Source organism: Streptopelia decaocto (genome assembly GCF_964273445.1).
Source record: "Streptopelia decaocto genome assembly, chromosome: 5".
NCBI classification, from domain to species: domain Eukaryota; kingdom Metazoa; phylum Chordata; class Aves; order Columbiformes; family Columbidae; genus Streptopelia; species Streptopelia decaocto.
Window position 1 is genome coordinate 66,467,736 of NC_138659.1, and position 16,425 is coordinate 66,484,160.

General features: G+C 44.8%; 1 protein-coding gene across 5 annotated transcripts in view; it reads left to right on the forward strand.

Moving 5' to 3' along the window:
• GRK5 (G protein-coupled receptor kinase 5) overlaps positions 1 to 16,425 on the forward strand; it is a 173,751-nt gene that overhangs the window by 57,726 nt on the left and 99,600 nt on the right. The window contains exon 1 of one of the 5 annotated variants that reach the window (XM_082053502.1): positions 5,402 to 5,481. The exons of the other annotated variants lie outside the window; for them this stretch is intronic. Within the exon in view, the coding sequence (XP_081909628.1) occupies positions 5,454 to 5,481 (28 nt within the window). The 5' untranslated portion in view covers positions 5,402 to 5,453. Of the gene's footprint in view, positions 1 to 5,401; positions 5,482 to 16,425 lie in introns of those variants that run through there. 5 annotated transcript variants of the gene reach the window in all.

The following is a 16,425-nucleotide window of genomic DNA, read 5'->3' on the forward strand; positions in this document are numbered from 1 at the left end:
GCTGTTGTATCTCTCTTGGATTTCAGGACAAGACTAACTCCTATTCTTGGCTATTTTTTGTGTCAGCAAATTGCCATGAATTCCTTCTATTCAGTTGTCTTAATGTGTCAGCTCTTGAAGAGACTGAACAGCCCTGTGGACAGTGATTTCAAATGCTGAGCTGCATCCCTTATGTTTTATTCTTCAGAGATGGATGCACGCCTGGGTCAGCAGTGGGTGAGAGATGTTCAGCTGTGTCTGGGTTGATCGGAATGAGCTGGTGGTTCTGGCCAGAGCCAAGTCCTGGTGGCATCTTATGGTGAAACTTTGGCCATGATCAAGTCAACCAACGAAGGTTTTCTTCTGTGTATCACAGAGGACATCATCCTAGTGAACTAAGCATAGCCATAGCAGGAGGGTTGAGAACTGACACGCAGTTGTCCACACCATATATTCTTAGGACATTTTTTGGCGCAGTTTTGGCCTACACCAACTCCATACAGAGCTTAGTCATAACTTGGTACACGGACGGTTTAATACAGGCCAGGAACTGTTTTCAAAACCCCCATACTTACGTATCCTAGTTGTTGGAGACCCGATGAGAGGCCTGGATGTCCTAGACACCACAGAGCTGAGTAGGCTGGTGGTGCTGGTTGTGAGGGTTTCCTGCTTGCTGGAGATGTGCAAGTACGCAGGAGAGGATTTAGTGTTCACAGACCAGAGAAAGAGAGAAGTGAGAGGGAACAGGCCATTGCAGTCCACTGCTAGAGGCATTGCGCTGAAATGAAGGAAGAGAAGAGCAACAGCTCCAGGCCCTTATTCATAGGGTTGCTTTCAGGAGTCAGAAGGATGTGGAGGGGTAGCAGTTCAGCTTGCAACAGGTCAGAGACAGAAGGTGGCATCAAAGGCTGGTGGATGTTGATAGTCAACAAGCGTTCTAAGGTGGAAAGAGGATAAACCTGGAAAATAGAAGCAAGCAGTTAATGCTTGATACGCTAGAGATGGACAGAACTGGGGAAGACAGAAAGACAAGAGGTGGCAGGGCAAAAGTAAAGGAAAACAACTGGCCTGACTCATCCTTACTCTTCAATGTTCTTACCATCTTTGTGTTTTTTATTAAATCTATCTGAAATGTAGCCAGCTCTGGACAACAGTGCATTAACAGTCTTTGATTTTTCCTGGCAACTTCTTCTGTTTTTTTTTCAGTAATACCACCCCATTTTGAAAAATGGGTCTTTCTCAGAAAGCAGTTACGTTGATGAGCAGGAAAATTGTGAGCGTCTGGAGCCACGGGGGATGAAACTCTATCCCTTGCTGAAAGCCAAGGCAGCATCCCCAGCGAGAGCGGTGGGATCAGGGTGTCACAGGGACAGCTGTTGGCTGCTGTACTGTGAGCTGGAAGCTCCTTGGGGATGGGATCTGTGTTCTTGAATTGCCTTGTACAAAGAAGTCTTGACTTTGTCGGCCTTCAGGCATTGCAAAAAAACCAAATGTTACACAAGTTGTCCTGTGAGCACTGGAAGTAATGAAACATTGGCGCCATTGGATTCTCTGGTGTCTGGTAAAAGGTGTCGGCCTTTTTTCTCACCAGGTCTCTTTGCTCTCTCCAGCTGCTTGTTCTCCTCCCGGTGGCAGGAAGGGTCTGGGCAAACCCATGAAAAGTCACCGACTGTTCGGTTGGTGATGGGGTCCACACCGCAACTTCTTGTCCATGGTGCACGCGGCAGCAACCTGCGCTTTTTGTCTGCAGAGCCGGCCTGATTAAATCAAACAGAGTAAATAGAAAATAAAACATACTTTTCCCTCTAGCATCTAGAAGTCTTAGTTATCTTAGGTCCTCTGACAATATCAACTAGGAAATTTTTCAAGAAGAATAGGTCTAGTTTTACTTGTTTGTTTGTTTGTTTGTTTGTTTATTTATTTATTCTAATTAAAGCTGTGCATTTGAACGGTCTGTTTATTTATTTATTTATTTATTTATTCTAATTAAAGCTGTGATAATTTCTTTTCCCAGTTGTACGTGCAGAGTGTCTCAACAGGACCGTAAAAGCCATGCTAATTTATGTGAGGGCAAAATTCATCTTTAAGATGGAAAAGCTTTTGGTATTTTTTTGTTTGCAAAATGCTTTTGGGTCTCTAAGTAGAAGGCACTGCTGAAAAGCCAAGGGATGTGCTGGTTTTATTGTTTTTATTAATGCACTTTCAAAGCAACTCAGAGATATTTTACTTGATACCTGAATCCGAGGGAGTGAAGTGCAAACCACTTTGTCATTTACTAACACAGAAAATGTGAAACAAAGTGGATGCACCTTCTACTTTTTTCCCGTCATTGCTTCTCTGCTTCTGGGAGATAAAGATTTATTTTTTTAATAGTTCAGAACACTGCCTTTTAAAGCACAAAATACAAAGAATTTATGTTTATTTTTGCTGTGACTGTAAGCACTCTTCCAAATCTCGCACATTATACTCCCATGAAAAACTTCCATACCAGGAAGCTCTGGAAACCAGCACTAACTCCAGAAACAATCTGCACTTATATTTTTGTGCAGAAGGGTCTCCTAAATTGTGATCGTTATCTGTGCCTCTCTCAAGGGGCCGGTTCGAGGGCTTGCTGGCATGTGTGGCTCCCGACGGAATCAGCTGGAGCTGTAGGTGCTTGACATAGTGGGACTTGAAGCTGTTGCGGCTGAGAACCAGTTCTGCTCTTGAGACACGAGTCAGGCTGCAGGGCAATCACCGCCTGCATTTCAAGAGGGTTAAATATACAAAAGCATGGAAAATAACTGAAATTCCTGGTGTGGGAAGGCTAAAAGTCTAGCCCTTAGCTTGAAAAATAAATACCGTGTCTTCATGCTCATGAGCCACTTGTGTGTTTACTGGAGATGGAGGGAGGCTGTTAAGTCCTGTCATTGCATCAAAGACAGAAAAGACAACCAGGGTGACCCTGCTTCTCCTTCCACCCTGACACCCGCTGTCCGCGGTTGCTGTGGCGCAGGCCGAGCGCCGAGCCGTGCTGGTGCCCCATGTCACAGAGTCACAGAATCATTTCGGTTGGAGGAGACCCTCATTGAGTGCAACCATAACCTAACCTAGCACTAAACCATGTCCCTGGGAACCTCGTCTAAACGCCTTTTAAACCTCTCCAGGGATGGTGACTCCACCACTGCCCTGGGCAGCCCGTTCCAATGCCCAACAACCCTTTATGTGAAGGATTTTTCCTTTTGTCCAATCTGAACATCCCCTGGCACAACTTGAGGCTGTTTCCTCTCATCCCATCACTTGCTACCTGGGAGAAGAGACCAACCCCCTCCATGCTCCAAGCTCCTTTCAGGCAGTTCAGAGATCAGATGGTCTCCCCTCAGCTCCTGTTCTCCAGCTGAACCCCCCAGGTCCCTCAGTTGCTCCCATCACACTTGTGCTCCATGTCCGCAGGAGGCCCGAGCAGAGGGCGGCCTGGACTCGAGGCTTCCTGCCGCCTGTTGTTTCTGTGACTCTTTCCCATAAGGACTGTTTTCGGACGGGGCCCTGTTTTTGCTGTAATTTTTAAATGTAATTTGGGACGTTAACTTCAGCCAGCTGAAATGATTTCCTTTTTGCCCCCCTTACTGAGGAGGTTTATAAATATCGAGTTACGCAGGAAGCAAATTCTCTCGTTATCAGATTGTCCTGTAGTCACTTTTCTTTTCCTCAAAAGCATAATGGCGAGCTTTATCAGTGCTCAGTCATTTGTTTCCTATTAAACACAAGTGATTGAGATACTGTTTGGCTCACTGGGAAGAGTTACTGACCTGTTTTGTCTGTAAACCTAGCTTTAAATTAGGAGACACCTGAAACTGGTAGGAAGTGAATATGAACTGGGTTCGAGTTCCATAAGTAGACATCGCAGTTTCCCAGTGGGATGTGGTAAATAGCTGTCACCAAAATAATATTAATTACATTATCATCTCCCAGAGCAGTCCCAAGAGATGCTAAAATAGCACATGTGCCACTTGGGATTAGATGCTCAGACACCAAGATCAGCGTTTGCTGCTGCCTTTCTTTGCCCTGTGCGGAGCACACTGTGTTACTGGGGGAGCTGCCCGAGATAAGGAGGCTTGGATTTTCTGTGTAATTGCTTTGGGGTTTGCTCTCATGAGTTTAAGAATCAGAATACCATCTAAAGCAATAGCTAAATTTTGTTTTTCTGCCCCGACACCCTGAAAGGAATGATAATAACAACTCAAAATATGGGTTTTGTAAAACACCTGAACAGAAAATGTTTCTTGCAGCAGAGATTGTGTCTTCCCTCAAGGTTTGTTCAGTCCAGAGTGACTCTCAGTGCCACACAAGCAGTGTGTAGACCTCAATTATCAAAATCACACCATGTGCAACCAAATTTATACCTAGTGGTGCCCCTGGCATTGCGGTGCTGCACTGCTCTGTGCTACCGGCACTGTCACAGGTGCCATGGGCTGCACCACAACTGCTGCCCCTTCTGAAGCAGCACCTTATAGACTTTTGCTGCAAGAAACTCTCTGTTAATTTTGGTCGGCTGGCAGGAGATGGGCTCTGGGTACCCGGCAGATCCCGGGTGGGCAGGGATGTCCAGGCAGGTCAGACCACTCTCACCCCAGGACTTGCTCTGCAGCAGATCAGGCAAGCTGGAACTAAACTGGAACTGCTGAGCCAGATGCCCCTCTTAGTCCTTTCAGACCATGTTAAGTCTTCAGGGAGACTGTTTGGTCCCATAGACCCAGCAGCCTTCCTCCCTTGGGTATTGATGAGTGGCAGAAGCAAGAAGCAAGCAAATGCACAGTTCAATCACAGCTCATCATTAACTTCTCCACTGTTAACTGAAGCTCAGCAAGCCGGATACACATGGCATTAAAATACACCAGCCTTGGAGCTAGAATTGAATCTGACCTGATAATCAGACTTTTCTGTCTGGGCTAGAAAGACGTGAACCTGGTGGTTTGTTAGGGACATGCTGGCAGACACTTAAAGACAGCAATACTGCAGACACCGTTATAATTAGCTCAGTCAGAGACTGAGCACAGAGATTTACTTGAAAACCAGTGTGTCTGTTCCTTGGTTGACGTGACCTCTGTGGAAATACACTGCTGAAAGAATATTTAGACTTTAGTCAACTATTTCAATGTTACACATCCTCGTTGACAGTGTTATGTATTACCGCTATTAATTAAAGATATCAGCATGTACCATAATGAGGGGAATGACTTATGACATATGAAGTCACTTTACCAGTCTCAGAAACTGACTGGTAGGTTGTTACTGTGTTTTTTAAAAATCAGAAAGTGCTCGTTCTTGTTTAGGTAGCTTAAATTAGACACCAGAGGGGTTCACATCCATTCGGATGAACAGGAAAGATGTGCCATTCACTGCTTCAAAACAGCTCAAAACTAATAGAACTGCCTTAAAACAAAGGGCAGCTTTCTTCCTCGATCCTACAACTCCACACAAAAATCTGAATTGAAATGGGATTGCGCAACAAGAAGAAAATAAGTAAGTAGACCTCATTCTTAACTGTGGAAGAAGTTGTTTCAATAGAAAAGTGTTAGCCAGCTTCACGAAATGTCACTAGCTGGATGAAACTGGTCCCCTAGTATTTCCTGGTTTTGTTACTGCTGAACAGGGGTGATACAGGACAATGAAAGAGGAACATTTTCTGGAGAGGGAAACATAAAGAAAATGTTTGCTTTTTATGATATATTTTGGGTTTGTTTTGTTTGTTTGTTGGGGTTTTTTTGTGTGTGTTTGTTTTTCTGTTGCTCTCGATTTTTCTTCAAAACAAGAAGAAACAAGCTCAGACTGGTTTTTATGGTGTAACTCACGCAACTCCAATTTAACGTTGTTTTTTTTTTTTTTTTACACTTGTTACATCCAAAGATCTGGATCTGATTTTTTCATTTTTTTAATATAAGCAGACAATCTTTGTTTCCAAAGCGAGCAGGATAATCCATGGCTGCTCGACTGGGCCCAAAAGGTTCTGTTTAGTGCAGCAGTTTCCTACAGTGACTGGGTTTGACCCGCGCTGCTCGGACGGGCTGGGGCTGGCAACAGTCTCAGCTTCAGCCATCAAAACATCCCTTTGTGGCCAAGTGCCCTCCTGCTTTCTCTGAAATATCTGGTGTCAGTTTTAACAAGAGGAGAAACAGACGTTCGTCACCATTAATTCGTCGGACAATTAAACCAGTGATCTCTGACCTCCTGCCATTATTGGCTTTCAGACCCAGGGTAAGGACCCCATAGATATCTGTTCTCTGTCATTCCCTGTGAGCTGCCCTAGTGTTTTATTTACTCAGAGGCTTAGCTTTTGCCCGCCACCAGCCAAATGTATATGCTTTGTAATGAAAATTGCTAATAAGCTGTCCCAAACAGTGACATTAATCTCAGAGCGAGGATAACAGAAAGCAAAGGGAACAGCTGGCTGTCAGGAAAGCATGTGAGTGGGAATTATACATTTATTCAGATTTATGTACATATTAGCAGTGTCTGTCCCTGCCTGCCGCTGCTTTGGGTGCTTTGGACTAACTTGGGCATCTGGCATCTCTCTGAACCGCGGTCAGGGTCTTCACACTGGGTGGTGTGGGATCGCTGTGTGGTGATGCTGTTGTCTTCTTGCTTCATCTGCCAGGCTGTGCCAGCACCCAGGTTTTGCCCCCTCCTGGAGCGTGGTAGGGTCATTGTTCCTGTTCGCCCGTTTCCACGCTGCGCTGGCTGAAATCAACACCTTGTTTGAATTCTGGCCCAAAGGGCTGCAGGGAAAGCAAGTGGAAGTGCAGGACTTTGCGAGCAATGAGGAAATAGTTAATCCATCCCTGGCACAAAGCTGCTGTTTTGTGTTTGCCGAGGTGCTGCTCACCACCAGCAGCTCTCGGGGTGGGAGGGAGAGGCGAGATGGGAACGGTCCAGCTCCTCGCATCATCTGACGCTTACGCCATGCAGCCTTCAAGCCTCATTTTTCAGTCGCTGCTTTTGAAGCATTTCATCAGCTAATCAGAGGAACCCTCTGCCTTTGCTTTACGATGAGTTTCCTCTTTTTTGTCTTCTACCTTCTAATTTTCTCTTATTTCTGCTTTTCTTGTTGAGTCCTTCAACTGGTAGCTATAGTAACATCCATGAATGAGTGACTGTAGTACACTGCTCCGACCCACTCCCCTCAATAACGCTCTGCCGGGCTTTCAGACGCCTGCAGTGGTTTGGCATCCTCTGTTACAGGGGTTTCTCCAAACAACAGGGACAGGCTTCCTTAGCTTGGGAGCCAGCTCCATCCTGCTCACTATTTGCAGCTGCAACCCGCAATATATTGTGGCAGAAGGAATGAGTCACTGCCAGAGCAATCTGTTACATCAGATAATCACAGATTACCTCCATTAACCTGAATCCCTTCTGTAACCTTTTACAATAACGATCCTAGATGCTGACGCGTACAGTTGTGTTACCATCATGTCTTGGGCTGTCAGTGATTTTTGAGGACATTGTTTTCATGGGTTCCAGGGGTGATTTAGCAGGGTGCGACAGTGAGATCCGCAGAAAAGAACTGTTGGTACATTGATGGTGGGCAAGATGATGGAGGCAAAGCCAGGCTTTGTAGCTAAGTAAGGGGGAGAATTTGTGTGAAATGCAGAGTCAAGCCTCTTTGCTCATTTTTGCCCCCACTTTTTCCTTCCCCCTGTGGTCTTAACCCTTTAATCCTCCTGGCACTGGTCACACCACAAACTCCTGCAATGCTGCAACCTCAGTCTCCCACAAATCTGTCCATGGCCATTCGCATCAGCCCTGTGCACCCACTTCCACCCCTGCCGTACTATTTACTAACCACTTGTTTCTTCCAAAGCCGAAACATGTGCCAGCACCTTTTCCTCTCTGCCAGCCAGTCACTGCAGCTGTAACCAGGCATTTCAAGGTGATTTCAGCCCACTCTCCACATTTCCTCCATGGCGTGTGTCATATAGCTGGGATTCATCTTTGCTTTACTCACACGTCTGCAGGTGAGAATGTGGCATGGCGGTCAGCCAAGGAGAGCCAGGAAGATGGGCAGGGTCGGTATCTGCTTTTGTGTTGAAGAAAGACGTGGCAGATGTGATCTCAAACAGAAAGTAACCCAATCTAAGACACATTACAATGATGGGGTTTTTTCCTGGCTGGCTCTGGAAGCAAAAGTGCTGAAGTGTCACAGAAGTGATGTTACTCTAAAACTGTTCTGCAAGCATAGCCCATACACTCGTTCTCAGGAGGTTCCTAGCCTAGTTTACACAATTTTTAGCTTGTTTACATCAACTGTCTGAAAAGTGTTGAGAGAAAAGCATTGATCCAGCCGGGCATCACTGAAGGACATGTTTTATGGCTGTTGATCTATCATCATGCACTGTGAGACCAATGTAATAGTCCTCTAGACCACTGCAAACATACAGAAGTGCCACAAGATAAAAATGTACTGGACACCGAAAACACTTCCGCAGTGCCCTCCTACTCTAGCATTTGCATCAACACCTTTGCTGGGCTGGGATCTCTGGTGGGATTAAATGTGGGAGGAGATACTGTGGTGATGCAGCGATTTGGTAGAGAATTTGCATTAACAGGCGGCACGAAGGGCTGTAAAGTCACTTCACGTCAGGCTCTGTGCAGCTGAGACCCATGTGTTGCATCTCTAAACGTCTGGGGTCTGCCTGCCAGACGGCAGGACTGAGTTCCCAGGTGGACTCTCTAGATGCTTGAGGGACTTGACTTGCTCTTCTGCTTCCTCTGTGGGGACTCTATGCTGTTTCTGTCTTGCTTTTCCAGTGGCTCTTTTCCTGACTCAGACGTAAACCATCTCAACGGAAAGAGTTTGCTGTTATTTATGCACGGAAAACAAAACACATCTGGATTTCTGGGTTCTTATCAGAGCATCTCAAAGCTTTACCGGTTCTACCAATTAGGTGGAACTAATAAATCAGTCAGGCCTAATAAAACAGCCTGTCTCAAATCATTAATTTTTCATGACATTTACTAAAATTCTTTTCTTTAGCCCTGTTGGCAAGTTTATTTAGGTGAGGGCACAAAAACAGCGAAGAACATAACTCTCAGAGCTTGGCTACAGACTGCTGATAGGAACACACTTGAATTTTCACCTCCCCTCCAGCTGGATCTCCTCCCCATAGTTCAGAAATACTCCGTATAAAACTCAAATGTCAGGAGCACAGAGGCTAAGTTCTTTTTTTAGAGACTGCAGAACTATTTGCGGGAGAAAAAGCCCACACAGCTCTTTGATGAGGACAGAGCGAACCCACATCATTCCCCGATCGGGGCTGGGTTTTTTTGTGTGTTCTCCCTGTAGAACTGGCACCAGAGTTTTCGGAACAGCCGAGCCTCATGAATTTGCCTGTACCAGGGCCAGGTTTCCTTGTGTGTTCCTTCTGCCCCTTGTGCCGTTTTGTCGCCAAACATCGGAATTGCACCATGTGGCACAGCAAATCGACAGAGCCTTCTGAGACTTCTGATTGTTTCTTTCAGTGTTTAACTAGGACCCACAAGTCACTTGAAGGTATTTTGGCTTTAGGGGTCAGCCCTGAGAACATTTGGGTTGCTTGAGGAATGCCACGGAATCCAGGAGCACGACTCGTGCTACATGGGCAATGGGTGATACATGGACCATATGTGGGTGTTGAGTTGCATTTGCAAGTCTGGGCTTGGAGGTGTTGGTTAGCAGCTTACAAATGTCTTACTAAACCAGGTAATAAATATATATAACAGAACGGGCCGTAAGTTTAAAAAGCCATTACTTAAAGAAGAGGTAATGTCTGGAAAGATGTTATCAAGTCCTACTTGAGCAGGATTTCTGGAGCAGGGATTTGCGTTCTTTCTCTGGAAGAATGGGAAGCAAATCTCCTACGGTCAATGTAAATTGCAGCTGTGCAAATTAACTTAAGGGAACCGGTAAGGAATGTGGGAATTTAGATTCACTTGAACATTCTGCTGTGGGGAGGCCACGTTCCTTGTTAAATTCTTGTGTGCGTCAAAGCATGTGATGGTTGAGAACATTTCTGACAAAAGAATCTTCCTTTCTGAGAATGAACTTTTGTCAAAAATGAAAGGGTTTGCAGCAAAGTGTCTACTTAAAAGAAAAAAGGATTTGGTTTTTCTAGTTTCTTTTTGACAATATAGAAGCATCATTTTAACCGAGTAAAGAATGTCAATTTACTGTACCCATTTTGTTCCAATGATATAATATACCTTAATACCCTATTTGATATGTTCTATGATAATGTTTTGACATTAGATAACTGAGATGACTCAAATGTTATCAAAATGAAATGGTTTAATGTCTTTAAATCAGAATTTGCTAGAACTTTGAAATACTGACTCTCAGCTCCAGTTTGGAGGAAAACTCCACAGAGATATTTAGCATTCCTAGCAGGGTTGGTAATCATCCATACTGAAGTGTTACAGACAAATGTTGTCTGTTATCTACATCACTGATGGAGAGAATCTCTTCATACTCTCCAGGTTCATACATCATCGTCTCTCTGTGTTCCTCCAAGAGACCTTAGAGGTCCAGAAACAGCTTCTAAAGGAGCGTAGTGGCTCCAGGTTAATTTGTTGCCTTATCTCTTCTGCTCTCGTTGCCGACTACAATGTCAAACGCTATCCAGACACCCTTCAATTGAAGCCATCAGCACAGTTCATCTCAACAGCGTGTTGAACCATTGAGTACATGGTAGCGCATTCCAAACACAACTAAACTGCCTGGATTGGTGCCAGTGGCCTAGTTTATTTTGAGATCAAGAACAAGAAGTTAAAATTTTGGGCTGTGCCTAGTTTTACTATTTTAGATGGTAGCTGGTTTTATTTTTATAAGATTTACTGTTTGTTTTTCTAATAGATTGTAAATCTTCAGTATACTTTGCATCTTCTGCATTATTTTTGTTTGTGGTATAATAGCCAATAATCTGTTGTGGTTTTTTTTCCTCACTCATCAGCTGCAGATAAGCACAATGCAGTTAAAATACAAGGCATAAACGTGAGAGATGCCATAACAGACAAATTAAAGGTGATTACGCAAGGGAAAATTAAACTGCGTCCAGGGAAATCACATCACCAAACAACTCCTCGTTAACACGCGTAGCAGCGAAACGTACACCCAGCATATGTGAACTGGTCCCCAAAACCCAAAGGCAACTCGTTGAAATAATCTATAAAGTGCATTAAAAATACCCAATGGAGGATGTAGGCAGACTTGCGTAGAGAATGCCACTATTTGATGCTCACTGGAGACCAACAGCAAAGATGAAAGGCTTGTTTTTGCAGTTTAGTTAAGATCCTTTCAGTGTGCCCTGACTAGAAATAAAGGTAGCTTATGTAAAGGCTTCTTTATATTCCTAGACTAGTACCAAAGTGGCCTTGACATATGATAGTTGAGCCCTGAGGATCAGTCTTCAAAGACTAATCACAACTTCTTCTGTCCCTTTGGGGCGGTAGATGTTATTAAAGCATATTGTTAACATATACATTATTATTAACGTATAAAATGTGTTATTGAAGTTGTGTTTCAGTCACTCATCAGTATTTACAGTACTACTTGACCTCTTTTTTAAATAATAGGTAGATATTCCTGCAATAAATATTTGTTTATGAACAGTGACTTCTGTAAGACAACATTAAGATGACTTTAGATGCCAGTTGTATATCAAATGTTTTGCCCTCTGGTGCTCTGGTAACCAGATTGCAAAGCCAGGCTGACTTTATTGGGGAAAAGCTTGAATTTTGCTTATGAAATTCCCATCTCTGTGGTTCTGGAGGCTTAAATGTGAAATAAATCTGCTGTTCATTTCCAAAAAGCAATGAGACGGTTTACACAGTGGTTGTTTGGCTTATGTATTTGCAGCAACATGCAGATGATTTATGTGCAAACGTGCCGCGACAGCAGGGAAGATGGGCACAAAACCCTTATCACGGTGTCACATTCTGAGTGTCACATTCATCAAAAAAGGCTGCAGGAGATAAAGACAGATTAGCATCGATATGAGGAGCTATGTAACGTGATTCTCTTTTGAGGGCATGTTGTGGACTTTTTGTTGTATCTTTGAAACCAGAGCCTCTAGGGACTGCTTTGTGGAAGCATTGCAGCCAGGTGGAGGGTGGACACCTACCCGCTTTTGAAAATCCAGCCCTCCTTCCCTTTTCCTTGAGGTGATGCTCCATAAAAGGGGTTCTTAATGGTCTCGTAAGTGCTTGTTTTAAGCACAAGTTAGTCAAGAGTATCGTCTAAAGTCTCATAAGGATAAAACAGGGTTCCTGGGTTTTTTTCTGCTTTCTCAGATGAGAAGGGCAGAGACCGAGCAGTGTTCTTCATTCTTTGAAAACACTTTTTATTTGCTAGTACAGCTGAGTGTAGGTGGGACTGATATGAAACAAGAATGGTGAACCTGGGTGAATTTCCATGTGAAGCCGGTCTAAGGAGAGTGGAACTCTTTGCCTTAAAGGGTGGATGAGTTAGATATTAAAAAGTCTTAAGGAAAAATGGTGGGCTGATAAGTTTTACTTATGCTGTCTCATTAGGAAGAGACGCTCCAAGAAAACAAGCAGTTCCGTGTTTTAAAATTTATATTCTTTTCCTTCACAAATACGTGGTTAATCTCTGGAACTCACACCCACATGAAGGAAAAGGGCATTCAACAGTCCAGGCATTTACCAGGAGCGTAAGAACAGCCTGAATTTAAATAGCATAGATTCTAAAAAAGAAGACATTTTTGGAAGCAATACACCTTCGTGTCTTGTTAGCCATATCTAATTAATAGGATATGGAAAAAGCTCCTGATTTCCAGATACTGTAGAATTAGTTTTCTGAGATCTTCCTCTGAAGCTGCCTACGGTCTGTCCTGTACTAGACAGACCATTTGTTTAATCTAAAGTGGCAATTCTATATGTACCATGTAGCTGCATGCTACTTTCTCTCCCATTTCATGGGAGAGAGTAAAGGAAGGCTGGCAAGAGGAAGAGGAGAAAAAATGTAAACTTAATTTGAGTGGAAATTGGGCGCTAACCATGACTTTTGGACTTTTTATATGTTTTGGAGTTTGTTTCACTGCTTTCCTGTGCCGTGTAATCAAGGCCTCGCAATCAGAGCGTGCAGAGCTCTGTTTTCTGTTGGGAAGGTCTTGGATGAGCGCCGAGCTACTCTTGCGAAATGGAACGACACAAACTCTGGTCGTCCTTCAGTGGTCTGTGCATAGTTTACCTAAACTGTGGGTTAACTCGATTGCAGACAGTACAGTTGAAGGCGATGAAATGTTTGGCCATCTCGTGTTAGCCAGGCCTGGCAGCGTGCGGTGTGATGGAGGCTTATCAGCTCAGGCAAGGACAGAGCAGAAGTCTGAAGCCAGCTTAGCCGGGCTGAAAAACCACTTTGCATGGTGGCAGGAGGCACGAAGGAAATACACTGCAGGCGAGATGCTGGGATGAATTCAGCCATCGTTATGTTTTACTCCGTGTTATGAAATACCTTTAATCAGCAGAGCAGGAGCGTGGCTTGATCCTGTCGTTAGCAGGATTAACACACTTCTTGGCTCCTTGGCTTCAGCTCATTCCACTATCTTTGATTTCTTGTGTCATTTTGGACAAGACAATTAATATCTCACTGGCTTAACAACATGCAGGTGCTTTCCTACCTCCTTTAGATGTTAAGAGAGTAAGTATATCCTGAATAATGAAGGCAAAAAAGTAGGCACCTTAGGTTAAGAGTGACTCCTGCTCACAAAGGTTTAATGTGTGTGCCTCTGGTTATGTCTCTCTCCTTGCACACAGGGATCAGAGCTGGATTTTCCATCTGGCGTTACAAGATGATATGGAAAATGACATGTATTTTTCAGTAGGTAGGATGTCAAGCAAATACCTTTGTTTCCTGTAGGACTGGTTGACAGCTTAGAGAATTGGCTTCAATCCTCGGTTTGCAATTGCTGAGTAGTTAAGTGGATGCAGGGGAGTGAAGCCGAGATGTCTCGCTGTTGCTGGGAGCTCACCTTTTGTCATCATCAGCAAACCAGGATTTTAAAGCAGTCAGACCCTCTAAGACCGCATGATGGAACTCACATCTAAAACACGGCACGTCTGCCTGAGAGGCTGCCTTGAAGATTGCAAATCCTCCTGTCCTGAACAAATGGTGCAAGGGCAGCAATCAAGGCAAAGTGTGAAAAGCTTCCCTCTGCAACCTGCACAATTACTGACCTATTCAGAGAAACGTCCCCTTTTAGCTTTTAGCTCCGCTAGACAATTTACCCTGTCTCAGCTGTCTCAGTGCATTAAGTCCTTCAAAACCCCTGGAATTAACATTTGGAGCCAGCAAACACTGCTGGCTCCACAAGAAAAGCTGAGAGCGGAAAGGTCAGGTCGATTAAAGCAGTTGATCAGAATCTTTAACATAAAGACGTCACAGGCAAAACAGTAACGCTACTTCACGCTCAGCTAAGAGCAAATGATTCATCAGGCAAGGCTGCTTATTTTTGGAGAATGGCCACAAAAAAGGAGAGGAAAGGAGAGGGAGAGGGAGAGGGAGCGGGAGAGGGAGAGGGAGAGGAGAGAGAAAAGAGAAAAGAAGATGCTGGCTGTAGCAATCACGGTTGTAACAGGGGACCACCGAGCCCTTCTCCAGTTTTGATGAAAATTTAGTATCAGAAATACATCATCCAGTGTAAATATATCCATGTATATTTTACATTGAATGGATTTTTAAAACATTCTGGCGCAGCTTAGCAGGATCATTTCATCTCTGCTCAAATCTTAGAGCTGTCATTCAGAGCAAAGGGCTATTTTACAACGCTCCACACTGCTTGATACTGCTGAAGATGTGACCATTTTGTGAGGTGGCTGGAGAAGCTGCTGTGCTCCGGAATCTCCAGTGCCTTGGCCTGGAGGGTGGACCTTCAATGGGTGAAGATGCACCAGTGTTGAGCAGATGCAACCTAAAGGATGCTTTCAGCTGGCTTACTCCTGCTGCCTCCTGTGTCCAGAAATGACTGGAAACTGTGTTCCAGCAGCTACCCAAGCAGCTCCATACTCCTTGTGGTGCCTGCAGTGCCCACTCGTACCTTAAAGGATCCAGAAATGCAGATGCAAACCCTGTGGCTGTCGAAGAGGGATCATTCTGCTTTGACACTAGCCCAGCTGCTTCCCTCCCTCCCTGCCCTCCCTTTCCTTCCCATCTCTTCCCCAGTGCTAATCAATCTATACTTAATTAATTTAATTCCCATAGATGTTTGGCATCAGGGCATAGAACTCAAAGTTTACAAGAAAAATGACTGTGAGGACAAACATGAAGCAATAGTTCAGGGAAGAAAATGCAGCCAAAGAGAATGAGTGGTGAAGAAAAAGAAGCAGGAATTCCTGGGGAAAGGATCATGCACCAGAGGAGGGTGTGAAGGGAGGGGACAGAGAAGTGTAATTATGGTGTGATGGGGCAGAAGGGCAGGAACACCAAGGAGTGTGCAGAAGGCTCCTGGAAGAGAAGGAGAAGAGTGGGGAGGGGAGATGGCAGCCTGACGAGCAGGAGTAGCTGTGCAGGACTGCAGGAGGGGCTTCATGGAGGAAAAAGCCAATGGAGGACCCTTGGAGTTGCTGAATCCAACCCCTGCAGCTGCTGGCGAGCAGAGCAGAGCTTTGTGCTCCAGGAGTTGGTGAACAGATGGTCTCAGTGTCCACTCCAACTCACAAAATGCTTCTCAGCACCTTGTAGCATACCTGGGACCTTCAGCATGCAAGAGCAAATGTTGTATGCTGTGAGAGGGGACTAGACTGCTTTCAGTGGTGCCCAGTGACAGGATGAGGGGCAACGGGCACAGACTGAAGCACAGGAGGTTCCATCTGAATATGAGGAGAAACTTCTTTCCTGTGAGGTGCCAGAGCCTGGCCCAGGCTGCCCAGAGAGGCTGTGGAGTCTCCTTCTCTGAGACATTCAAACCCGCCTGGACACGACCTGTGTGATCTGCTCTGGTGACCCTGCGTGAGCAGGTGGGTTGGACTGGGGGATCTCAGAGGTCACTTCAACCCCAACCAGTCTGGGATTCTGTGAAGAGAGCAAGACAGCATCTCCGATGCTGTGGCTAGAGGGATGGGAGAAGAAACGACTTCAGCAACGATGTTTGGGATGCGCTCTGCTTAGAGTTCATTATAGGTTCATGTATAGGGTGCATCTGCGTTGCATAATACTGCCTGGTATGGAGGCGGTCACAGCGCTCCGTGCTTTGCTGGAGACTAATTCCTGGAAAGGGTAACATAGCTGTGCTCCCAGTAGTCTAAACAAGCTAGTTCCTCTGCAGCTCCTGCAGATATCTCTGCTCTACATTGCATAATGTAGACATACAATAAATTCCTGTCAATAAGGAGTTTAAAATAATTCAAGGCGAGCTCTGCAATGACGAAACCACTGGCCACCAAAAGCGAAAGAATAAAAGGTGAGATGCAGAAGGAGCA